The sequence below is a fragment of the Fringilla coelebs genome (genome assembly GCF_963513975.1).
Source record: "Fringilla coelebs genome assembly, chromosome: 5".
In the NCBI taxonomy this organism is placed as follows: domain Eukaryota; kingdom Metazoa; phylum Chordata; class Aves; order Passeriformes; family Fringillidae; genus Fringilla; species Fringilla coelebs.
In genome coordinates this window covers 46,270,654-46,291,740 of record NC_140033.1, presented here as the reverse complement: position 1 = coordinate 46,291,740, position 21,087 = coordinate 46,270,654, and the positions used below count along the sequence as shown (strand labels likewise).

The 21,087-nt window shown below is 41.2% G+C and overlaps 2 protein-coding genes across 3 annotated transcripts in view; both read right to left on the bottom strand.

The window, feature by feature from the left end:
* Positions 1 to 2,768: 2,768 nt before the first annotated feature.
* GAS2L3 (growth arrest specific 2 like 3) lies at positions 2,769 to 11,786 on the bottom strand (the record flags this gene model as incomplete). Its single annotated transcript, XM_084206657.1, has 8 exons — positions 11,748 to 11,786; positions 10,582 to 10,750; positions 10,070 to 10,188; positions 9,223 to 9,364; positions 6,588 to 6,651; positions 5,797 to 5,935; positions 4,845 to 4,952; positions 2,769 to 4,139 (listed from the first exon to the last, which is right to left on the bottom strand). Exons 1-8 carry the CDS (start codon positions 11,763 to 11,765, stop codon positions 2,769 to 2,771), a joined length of 2,130 nt encoding a protein of 709 aa, XP_084062783.1. The 5' UTR covers positions 11,766 to 11,786.
* A 6,480-nt stretch (positions 11,787 to 18,266) lies between these two features.
* NR1H4 (nuclear receptor subfamily 1 group H member 4) overlaps positions 18,267 to 21,087 on the bottom strand; it is a gene marked incomplete at both ends in the record, with an annotated part of 29,880 nt that continues 27,059 nt past the window's right edge. For both annotated transcript variants that reach the window (XM_084206093.1, XM_084206094.1), the window contains 2 exons: positions 18,267 to 18,505; positions 19,576 to 19,689. In XM_084206093.1, coding sequence (XP_084062219.1) covers positions 18,267 to 18,505; positions 19,576 to 19,689 — 353 coding nt within the window. The remainder of the gene's footprint in view (positions 18,506 to 19,575; positions 19,690 to 21,087) is intronic.

Here is a 21,087-nt window from a genome sequence, read left to right as displayed (position 1 = left end):
CTGTAACAGCGTATACATTTTTATTTCAATTTTGAACTTTAAAATTCAGTTTATGATATGACAACATATATCACAAAGATGAAGCCATTTGCTTCATTTACTCTGTAGTTCAGAAAGGCAGATGTTGAAGTTGCCTTACATTGAGACCCAAGAGCCTCAGTGTTTAAATTGATGCTAAGAACTTTGTAATGGTTTAAAAGGTGCTGTGGGTTGCAAGTGTCTGTGCACTCCCCTCAGTCCCCTTATCTCTCCTCCACCCCCAGCAAGATAAGGAGAGAGGAGCAGCAAAAGCAAAACTCACTGGCTGGGATGAAGAGTTTAATGAATGAAGAAAAGATATGAAAAGTAAACCACCAAGTGATGCAAAGGCAATCCTTCACTACTCTCACAGAGAGACTGATGCCCAGCCAGCTGGCACACAACCACCTTAGAAGCCACACAATCTGCATGCCCTTCTTTCTCTACCTCTTTCTTCTTTTTATTGTTGAGGTTATGCTTTAGGATATGGAATAGCTCTTTGGCCAGTTCAGGTTGGCCAGTTCCCAGCCATGTCACTCCCAATCTCCTGCCTACTCACTGTGGGGGCAGAGCAGGAAAAAGAAAGACTTGACCCTGGAAGGGCTGTTCAGCAACAGCCCAAACAACAGCATGTTATCAACATGGGTTAGATTTTAAATCTAAGACATAGCACCATATGGGATGCTATGAAGAAAGTTAACTCCATCTCTTCCAGACCCATTACAGAAAAAAAACCCCAAGAAGTCAGCTATTAACCTGCATGAGATGTAGCACATGTAACTCACCATTTGGAAGCCCGAAAATAAAAAGCAAGTCATCTACTGTAAAATGCTTTCAGCATATGAAACCATGCGCCAGATTTATCAAACCTGACAGGAAACCACTTTAGTCAATACTCTGCCTAACACTGGAGCAGTGGCTTTGACCAGCATACGTATAAAACAAGCAAGCCCAAGGCCTTCCCCAAACATACATACAACTTTGTATGGGATCCTGGGGGACTTGTGTCCATGTTATCAAAACAGATCTGTTTTCCTTCTACAGTTTGGATACTGGCATCTACTGCTCACTCCCAGCAGGTTGTGAGCAGTATTGTACAGTAGATATGCATAAATAGAATCATAAATTAAATAAAATAAGCTAACAAGGTGCTCAGAAAAGCAGCTCTATGACTCTGCCACATCGCATGAGAACTCAGTTTATGATGTTTGCTTACTCTAGTTCCAGGAAAAAAAAAAAAAACGAACTAAAATAAAACCCCTTAACAACAGATACTACATATTCCATGGAACTCTTCTTTTAAAAAGACTTCCCAGTTCCACCATCCAGGAGCCTTTATGGCAGGGACATCCACTCCTGCCCATAAATAGACTGGGAATGGAGGGCAGAAGTGATGATCTGTCGAGACCATCAGTGTGTCTTCAAAGACCTTCAGAGCTCCTCAGTCTGGAGGGACAACTGTTCATTAACCCCAAAATAACCCAAACAGCACTACTCCCAAAGACAGTAGTTTTCCATCTACCATGAAACTCACTTCTCACATGTAAAGGTGTTGAGCACCACAGATGTTTAACTCACTGAAAGACTTCAGGAGCTGGGTGTAAACAGTGCATAGCTTTCTGGCACTTTAAGATGTTTAAAGGCAAATGCAGACTATATTCCTCTTTGAGAAACTACTTCTCACCTCCAGAGAGTGATAGAGAGCCAGGTAAGAGGTGTCCACAAATAAAACAAGAAAGGCCACTGCAGACTAGGGTGCCAACAAAAAATTAACCCATAGCACTGAGAAAAGTATTTGGCAATTCAGTCTTACTTGCAAAGGCCACTCCTGCAGAGCAGTGAAGCTCTGCTAGAACAGGTCAGTGCTTGCAGCTCAGTGTTGCTGCAGCAGGAGCTGTTTTGGGTCTCCAACCCAGGAGTATGAGCTGGTGTGGGGCTCCAGCCCAGAGGAAAGTGTCTTCCCTAGAACTCAGAAACATCCCTCCATACAGCAAGAGCTTTCTAGGAAAACTAGTCAGATTTGAACATGGACTCAGCAAGGTTGTCTGCCCTGGGTTTTAAAAGTAGTATTGCTCACTGGAGAGTTCTGACCTGAATTTGAGAGGCTAAGGCACAATGAAAGTGAGCAATCAAGGCCATGATTATCAGTGTCCAATTTAAACCACACCAGGCTCCACTTCCAAGTGAGCTGAATCCACTTTAAGGCATATGGGTGGGGCAAAATCAATACTGATAAGAGCATCTGTCAAATCTAAACAGGACTAGACAATTCTTCTCTTTCCAAAACATGTGACCTAGATTTGGGTTACCAAATTGGGTTGTCCGGGATACTAGTGAACAAAACCCACAGTTTTGTTTGAGGTATTAGAAATTTTACAGCTTGTGCACAGCTCTGTTGCTTGCCACACACCTCAATGCAGATGTGCTAGAACCACCAGAGTTCTGCTGCAAAAGCATCAGCCTTAATTCCCTTTTCCTCTCCCACACTTTTTTGCAGCAGATCAAGGATATTTGCCATTCCACAGTGCCATGCAGCAAGTAAGCTCACTTCTAAACATATCCAAATAGAAGTTTCTAAACCACAAAATAAACACAGTTTTTACAGTAAATTAGGCAGCAAAAGGCAGGTTATACCTAATATTTCATATTAAATGTAGTGTTATTTAGCTTTTTTCCTTGTCCTCAGTGTAGCAGTAACAAGAGGCCCTTTTGAACAAAACAGAGACTTCCACAGAAAGTAATAAATTAGTTTACTTTCTGGGCTTTTTAGTCCCTGTCATAACAAAATAGTGATCATCTTGCCTGCTCTTCATAAGAGGAACTTTTGATGCACCAGCTGTTCCTTTGTTATATGCCTGCTCCTTTGGGAGTGGCTTCTTGGCTGCTGAGGCCAAGCTTTTGTTTGTTTGCAAGTTTTTGGTTGAATGCTGACCTTTTGTGGAAGGCTGTGCTGGCTTTTTGGTCACTGCTGCTTTGGCTGAAGTTTGAGGGAGCCGTACAACAGACAAAGGTGTGCGCTCAGCAGGTTTGGATAAAGAGGGTCCAACCTGAGGGGGATTACTAGCATTTGTCTGCTTGCTGCCAGCTGATGACACATTTTTGCTTGTAGGTAACAATGGAGGTGGTGAATTGGATGCTTTGCTAACAGCAAGGGAAGGTGCAGAAGCGGAAAGTTTTAGCTCAGAAGCCGTTTTCAAGTTCCTTGCTAGGTGAGAAGTTGTTTGCGGGGCTCTCCGAGGATGCTGAGACCCAGCACCTGAGATCTCAATATCATTTTCAGGAGGTTTTGCAAGGAGTTGCTGAGAATGTGCAAACTTGGCAACAGTGTGCAGATTTGTAACCGGCAGCTGAGCGGCTCTGGGAGTGGCTGAATTCACCTTGGTTTTAGTGACAGATACAGGTTTGCATTTAGCAGGGACACACTTCTGTTTTGAAGCAGTTGTTCCAGCTGTCTCAGACAAGAGAGATGGTTGTTTTTTAGAGGGTGAGGGGGCACGATGGAGTCCCGGTGCCGGGGAGCCCCGAGGCAGGGCAAATTTCACCTTGGTAGCATCGGGGGACCGAATACGTTTGCGCAACGTTTCAGAAGAAACAGGAGCTGTTCTTGTTCCTGCACGTGAAGAACTTTTGCTTCCAGGCTGTGAAGGAGCAGAAGCTGGTGAGTTGTATGCAGGAGACTTCAATTTCTTTGAGGTGCCAGCTAATGGTTTGAAAGGAGACTGCACACCTGTTGCTGAGGACCCTTGTAATTTGGACCTGACTGTGGATGACTTGGCAGTGGAAGATGGGGTCACTCTTGGTGATGCCAGGGCAGGGGACTGAGGACGTTTAGCTAAAGCCTTCTTGGCACTGGTCCCAAGACCTAAAACAGGAGCAGGAGGTTTTGATGGCTGCTTTTGAAACATATTGACAGCTGACATTGGATTCATAAGAGGAGGCTCCTGATTTCTAGCTGACAAGCTGGGGACGCTGTCACTGGTGACCCCTTTCTGAAACGCCAGGATTTTTTGTTCCAGAGTTGCAAACTGAAGCACTCGGCATGGATCATATTTGAGCAGAAAACCTTGAAGAGTGTCCCAGCCTCCACCAACACGTACCATCACGTGCTTGCCATGTAGCATCTGAGATAGGGAAGAGGGGTTGGGAGCAGAAGAACAAGAGAAATTCTCATCTTGTTTTATTTTTCTCCATCTTACATTACCACCTATAGAAATTGACTAAAAATAGCACTTCCTTTCTTACAAAGAAACATTTTAAAAGAGAAGTTACGTTATAAACAAGGCTTTTGCTTCCCAATTATTTTATTAGATAGCTTCTCCTGCACAGGTAGTAATTCTGTGTCAGGAAATAATGGAAACATCTTTACAGAAGACATTTTAACCATTCTGTAAGAATCTTTGCTTAGTATACAAAGTTCTAGGCATGGGTTTAAATTAAATTATGTCCTTGCTCTTATGATTGCTAAAAAGAGTACTCAACAACCCCACAAATTATAAACCCCAAGAATCTAGGTTTTGAACAAGAAACATTCTCAGGATATTCTATGGCATTATTCTTGTTTATGTTGCAAGTCATTACTGAAATTTTAGAGACACCACGGAGAAACATTATCTTAGTTTAGTGTGGTTGTAAAATCAATGTTTGTGGATCAAAGATCTAAAGAATGGAGTAATTACACCTATTTAGAATAAGTGATTGAATGTCAAGTTGCACCAACCTAAATAATTCTGTAATTCTAAAACAACTCCATAAAAATGAGGTATTTCACTGAAAAGCATTTCTCTCCCTAAAATAAATATAAATTGGAGTTCTAAAAAACTACTTACTCTTATGAAGAGTATTTTATCTCCAAGCCTATAACGTCCCTCTGACAAGTATTCAATTGAAAATCGATGGGAACAACTGCAGGGAGGATCTTCTGCTATATGTTTTACCTTGTTATTAAATTGAAAGCATTTGTTAGTATTTTGACAGAAGCACAAAATTAACCATCTATTGAGTTAATCTTCCGTTAAGATGGAAGACCCAAGAAGGAAACAACTAAAAAAAGGGGAAAGGGAGTCTCCAAATAAATTCTGGGTTAAAGAAGATCTGCCTCCATGAGCCACTTAGAAAAGCAACAAATTGGAAGGGTGAGATTATTGCCGAGAAGGAGAACCAGTGAGTTTTCAGAGAAAGTAAGGACCTGGTGGCTGACATTCCCAAAGAAACAGCATTTTTACATTACAACACAGAGGACCTTTAAAACTAATGAATTTTTGAGCAGAATAGGAAAATTGTTCATCATTTCCTCTGGACCAGTTTACAAGCTGTACAAATCATTTCCTTTTCTGGATACATATTCATTTCCAATTGGTACAGCTACAGAGGTTTGATTTAAAAATCTTCTTTCAAAAGACTTTCATCAAAGCCTACTTTAACATCTGATGAAGTTTTAAAAAAAGATCAAATTAAAGGGCAACATTCATTGCAGTCATAGAATATTGACACCAGAAAAATTGAATGAGAGCATTTCTTATACTCAAAGAAGCAAGGGAAAGGAAGAGGGGAAAGGAAATCAATGTAGGCTCTATGCATTCCAAAACACATAGAACAACATTTTAGTTACATTTTCAAAACAAAACAAAAAATTGATAAAAAGAAGTGCATAGCCTTCTGTTTGAGGAGGCTCACACATATTAGATGAAAACCAGCCTGTCCTTACTGAGACAGATCATCAAAGTTCATAACTAAGAGTTTAATTTAAAGCCCATATCACACTGAGCATGTAGCACTTACTGCCTCGTGTAGCTCCCCACGGTGACAACATGACTTTGGTGTGCTAAGAGGTGATGGTGGCGCAGAGGTCATAAGCAGGGTTTCTTCTAGCTCAATTTCCTTCTCTAGTTTTACAAGTACAGGAGGTTCAACTCCATACCTCAAACACCAAAGCAGAGTGTTTAATTACTTATTTAGTAAAGAAAACAGAGAAAACTGATGATAACAAACTTGCAAAATTATGAGTGGCTTGAGAGACAAGGACATCTGAATCAATCAGAGAAGTAATGCTTTAATAATCCAAAGAGAAGGAGCATCTCTGAATTTCTAGCAGAAGCCCTTCCTAAGGTGGCCTTGGTGTTACCAGAGGATGCAGTAAAAATACTACCAAAACTACACAGTTGAGGTCACATCCAATTTAGATAGACTATCTTAAAGCTTCCAGCTCTTCACTAGAAATATATTAAGTCTACATTTAGATAATAAAGAGATACTTTCCAAAAAGCTGAAAAATTGAAACCCTTAAAATAATATTTAATGTTAAGTGAGTTCTTCCAAGAGGTACACATTATCTATAAGATGAATGTATAACTTAAACACACAGCTATAGAAACCAGCATGGAACAGCACCTCTTCAAAGAAAGAGTCCGATAAATATTTGAAAAAACATTCATACATTTTCTTGCACATTCATGATGGTCCTAGAAAAGCTACTCATTACTTTTTGCACAGAATTAACATCACTTGACAGATGCAAATAATGTTCTAACTTTGTCTTAGCTTTTACTTGGGAGCATGTGTGGATCACCTACCCGGATACAATGCGCCCAATTTCCAGCAGACAAAGATACACTTGTCTTGGATCCTTGTGCAACACTAAAAGGGAAGAGAATAAAGAGGAGTTACAGGTCATATTTATTGCAGGAGGCCTATGCAATTAGGTACAGCCAAGAGAAAGGAAGATGAAGCCTCCATGACTATAAATTTCCCATCATCCTACCCAGAGGCAAGGTACATTATCATTGATAAAGCACTACATGCTTTACAACTCTAATTTTCTATTCCATAAAATCTTTAAACCCATCCTGGCACTCCTGAAACCACTCTTCCTCCTAAGAGAAAGATGTTTTATAACCTTCTTTCTTGATGAGAACAGGAAAGAAAGAGACATGAACGCTTCTCATTCCCTACTCCCAATGCAATATCACAGTTTTAAAGATGAAGAACACTTAACAATGACAAAAGGAAAATACACCCATCTGGTCATGCTCATGCCTACAGACACAGCTAGGTACATGCACTCTGGAGGTTACAATCCACAGGGGGATACACTACAAGGGCCTTAGCTGACAGGTGGATAGCTACACGGCCAGGGAGTCCGAGTGGTTTTAAACTTCAGCTGGGAAAGAGCAATCTGGGTGACTGTTACTAGTTCAGTAAGCAACAGATCTTTCCTCATCACTGCTCCAAAAGTTCCAGCTCTATATTTACAGATTAAATCCAACATCCTTCTGATATCACTTTGATATTTGAAATGCCTTTGCTTTAAAAGTGTTTCCTAAAGTATAATCCAAATATGAAGTCAGAATTTCTGATGATGTTTACATCATCAACTCCAGTTTCTAAGTCTGCTTTTTAAAAGATCCAGTTATGAAGGGTAAATCTAGAATAGAAAGTTGACAAAGCCATAATCTAAAAGCTACTTTTAGAGGCCAATTAATCTCTTTTTTAGTGTATCTGCATGTGTGTGTGTATTTGCCAGCTGTAACAAAAGTGTTTTAATTTGCTTGAGTCCAAAAGGGAAAAATCCAAATATTTCCCTAGCAAAGATCAAGACATTTGTTTTGGCTCGATGTCAAAGGGCATCCCACAATGCCTGCTCTTCCTTTTTGCTGTCTCAGGAACCTCTTGATTTATTTCCTTCCCCAGTCATCTACACTTTCCAGGAGGTGCTGCTATATGCCCTGATGTGAAAAAGACAATTGTCAACTTATCCTTCCCCTTTTTCATTCATGAAGAATGGCTTGAAAGTCTGATGAAAAACATTAGTGGAAAGAATGTTTCATCTAGGAGGCTGCAAGTCTGCTCATTTCAACTGCCAAAAAGGCTCACGGAAGATATTTATGCCACAAGGCAAGCTTGTGTCAAGAGTTACAGACTTCAAAACACTTCTTTGCAATGAGTGAAAGCCACAGCACTAGGAAATCATATCTGCTTATCACAGGGAAGCTAAACAGGTTCTAGTTACCTGTCCACTTACAGGAACGAACATGCTTAAGCAATACAATTCATACAAGGAACTAAAAAAAAAAAATAAAAATTAAAATATTCTTGTAACTCAGTTCTACTCTGTATTTCCTGGCACTGAAAAAAGATACACTCACTAGTTAATCAAAATGAAACATGTAAATGATGGAGTTTTCTCAACTGTTTTTAAAGATGACTTATATAGTAAAGATGCATGGGCAGTCCAGCCAGTATGGAAATAGCATTTAATTAGCATTAATGCTAATTAATAGCATTAATGGAACAAAGACTTCAAAATACAGTAAATATTATGACAATTTCATACGATTACTGAAAACAAAAGATAGTTCTCAGTTTTTTGCTAGTCTGCTGACAGGCAGATATTTTGCTTACCAAAAAAAAAATGCCAAACAACAAAAAACAGAATATGGCTTGCCATAGAAAGTTTTGTATTAATTAATTTTTACTGACATAATAGCTGGTAGAAGAGCATTTCCTTATTTATTAGGTGATGAAAGTACAATCCTCTTAACTAGCAGTCAAGAAAATTTTATTCCATCATACCAGTCTAGAAGATGCTCTACAGCACCAGTTGTGCACTGGGGCAGGCATACTCATAGTTGGTAATATTTACTTTTATAACTATCTTATAAATGGGAAAATACAAATGGTTTAGAGTAATGTGGTGTCCTGAAGTAAATGTTAATTACCAACAGGCTGTTGGCACGTCAGACACAATGCCCTGATGTCGTTACCAAATTTAAGCATCTTGAATGTATTATTCTGAAGGATTTTTGCAAGAAGAATGAGCTGTAATACCAAATAAAGGATCTTATTGTGAGTTGACTCCATGGCCCTGTGGTCTTCCCACACACAGAAAGTGAAACCACAGTTTTCTCCTGTTTCTCAGTAGCTCTTTTTACTGAAGAAAAGCACAGTATTTTGTTGCACAGCTCTCAATCCCCACTTCATCCCACACAGTAACTTTCAGAAGTTTGGAAAAGCATCATACAAATTATATTAGTCATTTAAATGATTTTTCAATGCTTGTACTTGGACACTGCCTTAAAATAAATAAGAGCTTGCACGACACATGCAGAGTCAAGAGAAAAAGTTCAAAAGTCTATAACAAGTCATCTCCCTGACCAGGTAGTGATTCACACAGAGATCAAAGTAAATCTTACAAAAAGAGAGAGCTACCTAAGCCTTCAGATTCAAAGAGGTATGTCTCATCAACTCCAATGGCTCTACACCAGTTAAGAAAGTTGGCTGTATTATCTCTGGCAAAAAAAGATCCTGATGGAGCATCCTTCTTACATGGAACTTTTCTCATAGGAAAATTCTGGCAAGGGAAGAAAACAAAAAGTACATTGTATGCATCAACATTGCCAAGAGATTCAAAAGCATATTTGCAAAGGAAAATACACCCTAAATACAGAGAACAGAAACAGTTGTAACTATTTTGTGTTCACTTCACTGTGTATTCCATGAAAAAAGCTACACTAACATAGAAGGCATTCTACTTTATCATTGTGAATAGTCACTGAGTGAAGAGTCCTTAGTTCTGCAGCCTTTGTACTCCAAAGTAACAGAGACTTACTTGAGATTCACATTTCAACTAAGCACTGCCTCCCAATGGAAACACTGAAGCCCATCTGCAGGTCTGGATACTTTTATGGCTGACCTGTATACCTGGGTTCAAATACCACTTTCTGGCATAAAACATAGCACTAAGTGCCAATGGATATCTCACTAACAACCCACACTGGTGTCAGGGGAACAAACTACAGACTTGGACGAGATCTTCCTCTGGCAAGATTTCTACTGAAATCAAACCAAAAACCCAGTAAAGACCTTACAATGTGATTAACAAAGCAAGCAATTTATTGGATGAGTTTATCCGTCTATAAAGCCACTTTGTTGTTAATCAGTCTCTGGATACACAGCATACAAAACACTTCTTTGGGAAGCCTCACTCACCTGCTTTACCTGTAACTGCTACTTGAACTTTAGGACTTTGTACTTAAAAAATCATCAAACTACTCACCCTTAAGTTATTTGAGCTACAACATTTTTTAACTGTGTTTTGAAGAACATCAATCAATTGGCAAAGCAGTACCCCATTATCAAGTTCTTCTAGCAGTTGTTCTGCTTTGACTTCCATTCCTTTAAGAAAAAGAAGTTCAATAATAAAGTTACTCCACAGAAGGTAAAGAAGTTTCATATGAACTTAGAGGCAGCTCAAACAGCATTCCAGTGTTAAAGACTGAAAAATAGAAGAAATATATAAGTAAAATAAAATCAAATATTAGTTTAATTAGATTTTAATTAGACTAACAAGATTCATAAATATAAATTAGAATTATTAATTGTGCAACCCTTAAGACGTGGCAGCTAGTAAAACTGAAATCAAAGCAGGCATTTGAATGCAATTCTCCCAGCCATTCAAACCCATATGCACCGGCTCTTAATAGTACTATAGATATTACACGTCAGCGCTGACTAGAATATTGGAAGTGCTTTGAAATTCATGAGAGAGTGATTTATTTTTAAGCTCACCCAGCAAGCCAGACAGCCAAATGGAGAGATCTTCCTGCATAGGCACCAAAGTGGCTTCGTGCCGCACAGATATCCATTGGTCATAGAGGCACACGTCTGCCAGGCCCGGCCCATGCCTCGGAGTCAGAGGACTCCGGGGACTCAAGGGAAGCTCATCTCCAAACCACACCTGCAGAAGATTCCAGTAAGCTGAAGACAGGAGGCTCTAATATTTTAAGTCAGATGACAAAAACTTGTGCTTCTGAATTAGACTGAAGAACTATAAGCCAAAGACTGTTCTCTTCCCTTTCAAGAGATATAGCAAACCAACAGAGCAATCAAGTGGTTCTGGTCTTGCTAATAACTCCTGCATCAATATACCACTGCATTCCTTCTCTTGACTCCCTTGGATTTAAAATGACATACTTGCCTGAATACAGAAGAAAGACAGCACGCATTAAATGCTTCAGGTTTTTTAAACTCAGCACATTTTAAGTCACGAAATCTGCAAATTATCATATAATTTACTACTGACTGCTGATTTCTTATTCAAACAGTTCAGTGGCATTTTGTGCTTAAATTGTTAAAAAAATATAGCATTAAAAGAGGAAGTGTTCCCATGCAAGGACGTAACATATTTCTTGAACACAAATACTTAGCATTTTTCTTCAGAATTGTTTATCTTGTAAGTGAGAGGTAACTTACACTTCAAGAAAAGGATCACACTGAAATTTTGTGAAGAAAAATTTCCAAATTTTTTTCTGAATAATTTTTGACTGAATAATACCAGAATCTTTCTGGCATTCATAACTATTTTCCTTCAGTTCAGTGTGTATGTAAAATACATTTATTTATTTATTTATACTTAAGTGATTAATTAGAATATAAGATCACTAAAAAAGCACTTCTTAATCATGATGGAAATTTTTCAATAATCTCAGATTATTAGACTTTAGAACTTCCTTAGCTAACAGCACTAAGAAGTGAATGGGTCACCTACCTGATAACAGCAGTGGGTTAGCCTTATCACATTGCTCCTTGTGAAAGGGGAAAACTACTACTTTTTTTTTAAATCAGAGGTAACTGGGGAATCTAGTATTTCATCTGCTTCAGGGTAGACTTTAGTATTTAAAAAAAAAAAAAGTATTATACATATACAGGATTTAAACACTTCAAAAGGCACTTACCTGAACTGCATTCTGCATGGTCACCTGCTTTACATTAGTTTCTCCTCCTGGGGAAAAATGAGAGATTTTTATTACAGTCTCTCTTGCTTTCATGAAAATCCTAAGGAAAAACCCATCAGTGCTGTTTTGGAAAAATAAGAATGAGTCTAATAGGAAGGGAAGGGGAAAGAGGGAAATATCTTAGTAGCTAAGGTTTTGATCCAGTATTCAGTCAACTTCAGTTCTCTGCCCTTAGATAAAAGTGCAGTCATTACAGCAAAAGTAGCAGCTAACTTTGTATGCATAAACAATGCTCCAAAATTGGCAAGATTTTTAGGAGCTGTATGACATTTATTTTGTCAAAGAATAATGCACATACTTCATTCTTGGATTTAACACTGTTGACTGATTTTTCCTTCCAAGTTATCACAAGTGTATCTCATACATGTGTGCAAACAGATATATGCATCCTGAGTTGACATAAAGATACTTAATACTTAGAAGATCATGAAAACCTCAAAACAAAGAAATAGTTTTGACAAATAAGATTTTCTCTTACAGAATCATAGAACGGTGTGGGTTGGAAAGGATCGTAAAGACAATCAAGTTCTAGCATAGACACATGAGAGAAATCAGTGTTTTTATAAATCTTTGTTGGGATTGTGACTTTGCAGGCAGCATGCATGCATTAAGTTTTCAACAGAATGCTGCAAACTATTGCAGCAACATAGTTATCAGTACAAATCCCTGGCAAAAGGAACATTAAGGAAAGTTTGGAGACAATCCAGTCAATGGTTTCTTTCTTGAAGCCAACACTGTATTTTCCAGTAATACTCTCAACCATGGGAAAATCCACTGCAAGCTCTACACTGAGCTAAGGATTAGTAAATCTTTCCCTGAAGGCTCTAGGTCTAAAGATGTGCAGCATTGCCAGGTTAGCTGCATGCATGTGTACAGAGGGTATTTCTCCATAATCATTTTCCAGTGGAATTTTGCAATGTCAAAAAGTTCCTATCTGCATCTTGAAACCTGTTAAAAACTACTTACTTGCTCTGTTACTCAGTAGCTGCAATAAAATTTCATCTTACTGATTAAACTGAAAACCAGACTGCAGACAATATCAGACATTTTTAACTCATCTGTTTTCATTTAAAATTAAGTTTTTCCTCTCCTGTCCCAGATATTTAGGCTTTGTATGTAGATGGCATCTTCTTATCTCCTGCACAACCTGGCCTTCCCATGACATAAGACTGAACAGCCCATCACAGAAAACACAATTCTTGTAAAAATTCTCACCCTTTCATCCTACATAGAAAGCAGAATGGTGTCATTTTCTCCCCCTTGCTCCTTCCCACTGCCTTAAACCTCAGAGATTACGTGGGACCACATGTATCAGGCATTTCAAACAACTTACCTCTACGACTGGCAAATGAGCAACCAGTTTGGTTTCAGGTGAAGACACTTCCTTGTACCAGGACTGCTAGCACTTCTCAGAGCTTATCAGAGACACTCCAGTGATCTTTCTCCTTCCTTTTATTTCTAGGGAAGGAAAAAAAAACCACAAAGAGACATCCTCTCCTTGATGTCATTTTTCCTTCTATGAATGAACAAGGGAAGGGAAGGGTATATACCAACCATTACTAATGAGCATGTTATGCTTCCCACAGCTTTGTCCAGGGGAATACGTTTTCCTTTGGCATAAGAAAGCTATTGTCCTAAGAGAAGCTCAATAAGAGGCTTCATTGATTAAAAAAAAAATAAATAAAACAACAGCAGAACAGCCAGTAGAGAAGTTGGTCTCATTAAAATAAGGAGTTCCATATAGGCTAACAAGAGCTCTAGCATATTAACTGCCAAGGGAAAACAAAAGACAGCCTAATTCACAGGGAGCACTCAAAACATGAACAAAGCAAAATATTCACACTGCAGCTATCACAGGAATGCTCAGCATCTGCAGTTTTGTGGCATGCCTAACAAAAACTAGTGTTGCTAAAAAAAAAAAAAAAAAAAAGAGGAGATTGAGGAAAATTGTGGCACTTGAACTTCAAGGGCCTTCTCTTCTAAAACAAGTTATTTTGTAAGCCCATATTTCAAAGCTCCCTAGAAAGCCAAAAGGCTTCACTTATTATCAGGGCATCTGAAAAACACTTAACAAAAACCCCCTCTGATGATGCCAGCTACAGTGCATGAATTTTGAGTTGAAAAGTAATACAGTAACAATTGCCCATTTTCAGATGCCAAACTGTTCAGCTCAGAGATTGCAGGGAATACAGATTGTTGTAGCCATATCACTTACTGCAAGAGGCACAGGATGAGAAGACCCAGATCTGCCACCTTCAAGTAGTCAGCCTGTAAATGTGCAGAAGATGCTGTGGTGAGGTGAATTCTGCAGTACCAGGCAGAGTCATAACCAAATCTGACTTCTTCTAAAACCAGTTGGGTTCCCTGCATCAAAAAGCTGTACATAATGAATGAAGTAAGTATCTGATTCTGGATTTTGGCAGCTCCAGATAGGACTGCAGCAGTTTCTACACATGCCAGTTTTATCAACTCTCATTCAGAAGGCATTTGGTGTTCAGACACTGAAGTTTGTGAAAGAAAGGACCTCAGAATAAAAGTACACTGTAACACTCCCCCGCACAGCTTCAGGCCGTGCCATTCTCATTTCCAGGCAGACCTTGATACCCTCAAGGTCCCTTGGGACAGAAGACTGGATAAGCCATCACAGTAGAAACAATTCTTTTAATAATTCTTCTCCTTCCTCCTACTGTTTCTGGTGTTGTTTCTTCCCCATTTTCCCCTCCCTGCTTCACCCCTTAAAACAAGGAAAACACCAGAAATGTGTGCTTTGCCCAAACAGGGGGCAACCAATCCAGTCGCAGGCTCAGTAAACACAGAGATCCCCCACCACCAACCCCACTTTCAGAAAACCCCTCTTTTTTTTGCTGGTACTTCTGCTGCAAATGGTTCTGTGGGATGGAAGGAGAGGAGCAGTCACCTAGCCACAACTTGCAGCGGGATCAATAGAGAGACACTGATTTACTGGGAGACAGGTGGTCACCCACAAATTATATACCAGGAGAGGTAAGAATTGCCTTCATCTGGTTGAGTGCCAAATCTTCAGTGAAGGACTTAGAGCTATGGATCAACACCATGTAAAAGAGATGAGAAAAACATCCCTATCTATTGACACGTGGCATAGGGACAGGCATTCCTCAGCAAAGGGGGTGCAGACACACCCTGGACATGACCCACACAGACTTGTGAGACCACAGTTTGCCTCTGCTCTCCACAGAGATGCCAGCACTTTGCCCCCAGACACTCTGAGAAACAGCAGAGTCAGCAAATAGTAAAGCACTTTACACAAATACTTCAGGGTGTTAACACATGCTCTTAGATACTCCATGAGATAGCCTGTTTAGGATCAGTTGTATCAGGATTTATAGATCACTCAGTGGGCCCCAACCAGCAAGACATGCTACACTAATTACAACCCATTCTGTAGCACAAGATGAACCGAGTCCACATCCCATTTTACTTGACTGAACAGTTTACAAATAAACAAACAAACAAAATCCATAACTCTACAGATAGCTAAACATTGATGAAGCAGCCATTGACCTAGCTTAAGTGGAACCTAAAGGGATTCACAGGCTCATTAAACTGCCTTCTGTTAACAGGCTCATTAAGAAAACACTTGGGTAGAAACGCTTCTACATCTTCACCCTATATTTAAAATATATAACATCATCTTCTATTCCATCAACACCCAAAGGCAGTCACAACAGTCTAACCCAGAGCAACTGGATTATTCTTGACAGTACCTACTGAAACCCATGTTTATAAACACACTGAAATGAAAGAAGCTGTCATGTCAGTATCTGTTGAAACCTACTACAGGATAGTCAAGATTTTTTTTGCAGACACATCTACTAACATGCAAAAAAAAGAGGTAGGCACAAGAGACATCCACTAAATGGAGCGCTACTCCATCACTACAGCAATTTCAGAGCCTTTTTGTTGCATTACTGAGTCAGCAGGAACTCTGCTTCCCTGGGGAGGCCTCAGAGGCACGAAAGAGAAAGAACCAGACTGGTCAGTCCGAGGTGATGGGCTTTAAGGCGGCAACCAACTCCTTACATTAGGGCATGCTGACTGTTCTCCCCAGAGACTGCCTTTCCACACCTCGCCATGAAGTGCACACAAGCAGAGGCAGTGAGCACACTCTCCCCTACCAAAGGGCAACAAAGGCCGTGGGTACACCTGTCAGAGCAGAGAAACCCACTTGAAATCAGGGAGGAGCACTTCACCTCAATAGCTGCCTTCTCGGCAGGAGACATGCAGACGGCTGCTTTCCCACAGGAGCATCCAGTTTGGGCAGAGGCTGGTTGACACCAGACACACTGCCCCAGCTGCTCCCTCACATACACAGGCAAGTCCTTCTCTCCCTCCCATTTCTAACCCACACTTCTTCCAGCAAAGCAACACAGAGGGGAGCATTTCTCGATGCCCATTTGGCAGGCTGCTGGCTGGCCATAGTCAGGAGTAGCTTATTACGACTTAAATATAAAATCACGTATTATTCTGAACGATCCACCCGGTACAATTTCAAATGCAGAGGCCAGTTGGGCCTTATAGCTCCCAAAGGAATACATGTACTTTTTCCCATGTCTTGATCTGATACTATGCCAAAGGTGACACACAGCATCCCTGGAACACGGCCAGCTTTTGGGCAAAGAAAGGAGCCAGACGCTTTTCGGCTTATTAAGCAATATGAATGAGCGTTTTAGCCAGGAGCATTGGGGCAAATTTCCTACAGAAGCAGCACTGCATCCTCAAACGCCGGCGTAGGGCACAGGAGGGACTGGTTTGAAGGCGGTTATGCAAAAACTCTCCCCTCTCCCTTCCCCAGGGTAAGTTTCGAGGCACTTCCCTTCCGACATCCGTGACTGAGACGCTGGAAGAACTGCTGCCGCTGGACGTGCGACCGGGCTGCTGGCAGTGAGCGGCTCCGCCCAGCACCGGGCTCTGCCGGGCTCCCGGACACGCGGGACTCAGCGCGTCCCCAGCGCTGCCCCTGCAGACGGCGGGACCCCCCGAGCGCCCCCGCTTCAGAGCTGCGTGCCCGGGGCACCGCGGCGAGCGGGGCTCCCCCTCAGCCCCCCACTGCCCGCCCGGCCCCTCAGCCCGCCTCAGCGCTCCGCTGCCCGCCCGGCCCCTCAGCCCCCCGCGGGCCGAGGCCGGGCCACCGCCATCCCCCAGGGCGGGCTGCTGTCACACCCACCGCTCTGCCGCGCCGTGCTTTGCTCTGCCGCGCCGTCCTGTGCCGTGCCGTGCCGGGCTGTGCTGTGCTGTGCTCCCACGGCGCAGCGGCCGCCGCCGCGCCGGCCGCTCCTTTCGAAAGCGCCAATCGGCGCCGGGGGCGGGGCCGTGCCCGCCGCACCTGGCCCGGAGCCGCGGCACCGCCCCGCTCCCGGGAGAGCGGCCCCGGGCTGGGACACGGCCCCCGGGCTGGGACACCGCCCCGCTCCCGGGACAGCGGCCCCGGGCTGGGACACGGCCCTCGGGCTGGGACACCGCCCCGCTCCCGGGACAGCGGCCCCGGGCTGGGACACGGCCCTCGGGCTGGAACTCGGGCCCCGGGCTAGTACACTGGCGGCCTGCAGCCCCAGGCGCTGGCAGCAGAAGGGCCCCCGGCAGCCGGCGTTCTGCCCGGAGCGGGAGCGCTCGGCACAGCGCTGCCCCCGCCGCCTGGGCTCGCGTCGCCGAGTCCCCCCCACCCTGCCTGCAGCCCCCGGCGGCATCCGCAGCTCCGCGCACAGCATCCAGATACCCTTACCTGTCCCAGGGGTGCTGCCGATGGTATTTTTGAGAGCAATTAAGCACCAGCAAAGTCATAAAGCAAAATAACCTGTGACACACTTTCACAAAGTAAAGATCCTCTATAATTTTTACTTCGAAATAATATAGCAATTGAAGTTACATGTTATATCATTAAGAGTTTTTGTGTGTATGTGGTTTTTCTCCATTACGTAATTTTTCATCTTGTGAAGAAATATTCTTGCAAACCTTAACATGAACACTTTTCAGAGTTGAACAGCAAATGACTATGACATTAACCATTTCAGCTGGTTTATTACCGAAACGATCTGGAATATATTCTTTGTCAGAGGTAAAGAACAAAAAAACGCTGCAATGAAAAATTATGAATGGAAGCTTGCATTTCCCCATTTCTTTACGGAGGAACAGTTACTGCAATCAGCTTAATTGCAGCAGGAATTAATTGGGTTCCTCTGAAGAGCTGGTGGGCTCTTTCTGGTCAGAGGGTATAAATACAGAAAAAGTTATACTCACGTGTGAAGATGTGATATACAATATTCTGTGTATTGTGGACAAAATGACTTTTATGAATCCATGGTATGTTTCTATAAAATGCAGTAAAGAAAATATAATGCACCGTGAGAACTTCTCTATGAAAATAAGTGATATGTGGTCCTTTAAAAAAGATATTTCTCCTAAAATAAAATAAAGAAGTATCCATCACTGCACATCCCAGATCTCGCAGAGAAGAGGTGTGAATTTGTGATCATTCACTCTCCATGACATCAGCATCTCTGCGTGATGATGGTTAAATGTCCGTAATTCTGTGAGACGGCCCAGAAGGCATGCAAAGTGTTGAGGGTTATCTGGGTGGTGAAGTTTGCAGACTTTTTGTAGAATATCCAGCAGTGGTTCTTGAAGCCTTTCCACAGAATCTCTGTCCTTTATGTATTGTCGATCTAATTACGGTTTTAAAGAAAAGAAGTGATTAGCAAATATATGCTCTGATACACTGCAATTATTTACACAGATAAGTTAAAATAAAAATATTCAAATATTTACACCAGCCACTGATGTTCATACCTACAAAGACCATTTATTTTCAAATTTATATGAAATAAAAATGTTTAATGCTGTATTTTTGCTTTAGGGTTTTCATGTAAGCTTCCTGCTTCTAGCTAGAAAAAACTTTAAACTCCTCAAAAAACAAAGTATTTTAACTCTGCGACATTTCACTGGAGTTCTATCATCATCTCTGCATGTGGTTCTGCACCAGAGTATGTCGTGCAATGCATTTAAAAAACTGAGCAATACCCTAAGTTCCTGGAGATGTAGTACTCCTGGGGAGTTTAGCCAGAAGAGAAGAGTGCAAAAGCAGGTCACCAGGGTAAAATCAAAGATCTTCATCCTCAGATTAAATTTCCTTGCTAGAAAATACTTGTATTTTTATTTTGTTCGTATGGAAATATATGTTTGGATACTTGGATTGAGGGGAGAACAGAAAGATGGGATTTTTGGTGTAAAAAAATTTCCTGAGACACACTGACTCAAAGAGTGATGGAAATGCCTCACCTTCCCATCTTTCATGAAACCTGATTTGGAAACCTCCCAATGAAGTCTGAAGACCTCCATTGCCATACTCTAAATGATTCTAAGTTATAGGGTTTCCCAATTTCCCTTTAAAATATATAGCATTCCACAGTGATCTGTGGTGATGTGCATGTAGCCACATCTGGGATTTTCTGAAGGAAGAAACCTGGTTTGCTAAGCAGTGAAGAGATACCCATAATTTTTAAAAGCGCGTTATTTAAGCAGTTTCTTCTTCTTCCTTGTACTCAAACCAAATGGTGTAGCAGGACGTTTGGGGTTTGTATTTCTGTGCTTTTTTTCTGCTTTAACAACTGAATATACAGAATGAGCATGCACATTCACTTGCTCCATGTAGAATGTAAGTTTTTACAAATCTCATGTTTGCTCCTCCTGCTTTCTTTCCAGAACAAATAATATTTAATTCTGGATGAGAAGTTACCTGGAGACAGGATAACTATGGCTGTGAGCAGTGCATATTCTTCCAGTGTCATCTTCAGCTCTCCAATGCTTTTATAAAAATTAAACATGGGAGTTATGAATTCATCTGAGATACCTGTGAGAATGAAAAAAATAGTTATAGGTATGTCTTAATTATTGAAGCACTCTGGTTTATTGCTACACAGCAATTATTTCATATTTTATATTGACTGTCTTGGTGGAAGAAATCTACTAAAGAAATCATGATGCAAGACAATTAGTTACAGAAGTGCAAGCACATCCTTGTTTTCCAGAGCAAACTAGACACAGGCAAACACTGGAAATTTATTTTTGCATGGTTTCAAAGTCTTTTTTTCAAACAATTCATTTCACTCTGCAGATTTGTCCATCTGGCTTTTCAGAACAATTCTCATAGGTGGTTTCCTTGCCTGCTGATAATCTTCTTTGTGAAGCAGACCCTGTGTTCCCTGTCTCTGCATTAGTTATGTGGAAGCCTCTCAGGGTGTATGGTTTAATTCCAGCCCAACTCTAGAGCCAACTGCCTTGGGCAATTGCTTCAGTTGTCTCCATAAAGTCACTTAATTACTCCTTTTATGTAGCCTGAAACTTTCATTAGGTCTAGGATTACCTGTAGTCCAAGATCAACTTGCTTGCAACTACTACCTTAAAGCATAAAATAATGTATTATAAAATACAGAGCCAAAAATAGCTGAAATCCAGGCCTATTTAGGAATAGGATCATGTGATTCTCTCACCATCAGCAGAAGCCTTTGGGGTTTCCAAAGTAAGGCATGCCAATGGGACTTCTTCTTGCTGACTTTGTCATCAGGTCACAATGTTCTTAGTTAGCCTTAAATTACAGATGTGCTCCATCCTGCTCTTCGGTGTAAAAGAGAAGTTCTGTGACATCAAAATTATTCCTCTCTTAAATGATATGTGAGTCACTCAGAGCAGACACGAAACTATTGACAGCAGCTGCTTGCAGCTCTGAAGCAGTGTCGACATCCAAACCAGTGCTTTTGCAGCAAGAGCCTTTTGGCCTTCCTTGGTTGAAAGGATGGGAACCTCCTCAATTCCCACAGATGAGGGCCATAGGATCTCTTGTACATTTAATCTTAATTTTGAGCTGTTCTAGGAGAAGTCTTTATAACTCCCTTTGGAAACCATGTGAATTAATGTGGGTTTGAGTGTTGTGTACAACACCAAGCTGCTGTCCAGGACTAGTAAGGTTTAGAGTGCCCCCAGTAGGCAAAATCCAAACTGAAACTCAGCATGTGGAACTCAAAGAAAGGAAACATGAAGTCACTTGACTCAACTATGAAACAGTCACATTTTGCTGTGACAGTGAATTTACGTCAAGCAGAGGAATAGTTTTGCGTCCCAACTGTGAAGGACTGGTCTTGTAGGGTGTGGCTTATTTCATGGCTGAGTCATGTATTTAAACACATGACATGAGCAACCTATGTTCACTTCAGATTACAAACCACAAATCTTGTTTCTTTGATGAGTTCAA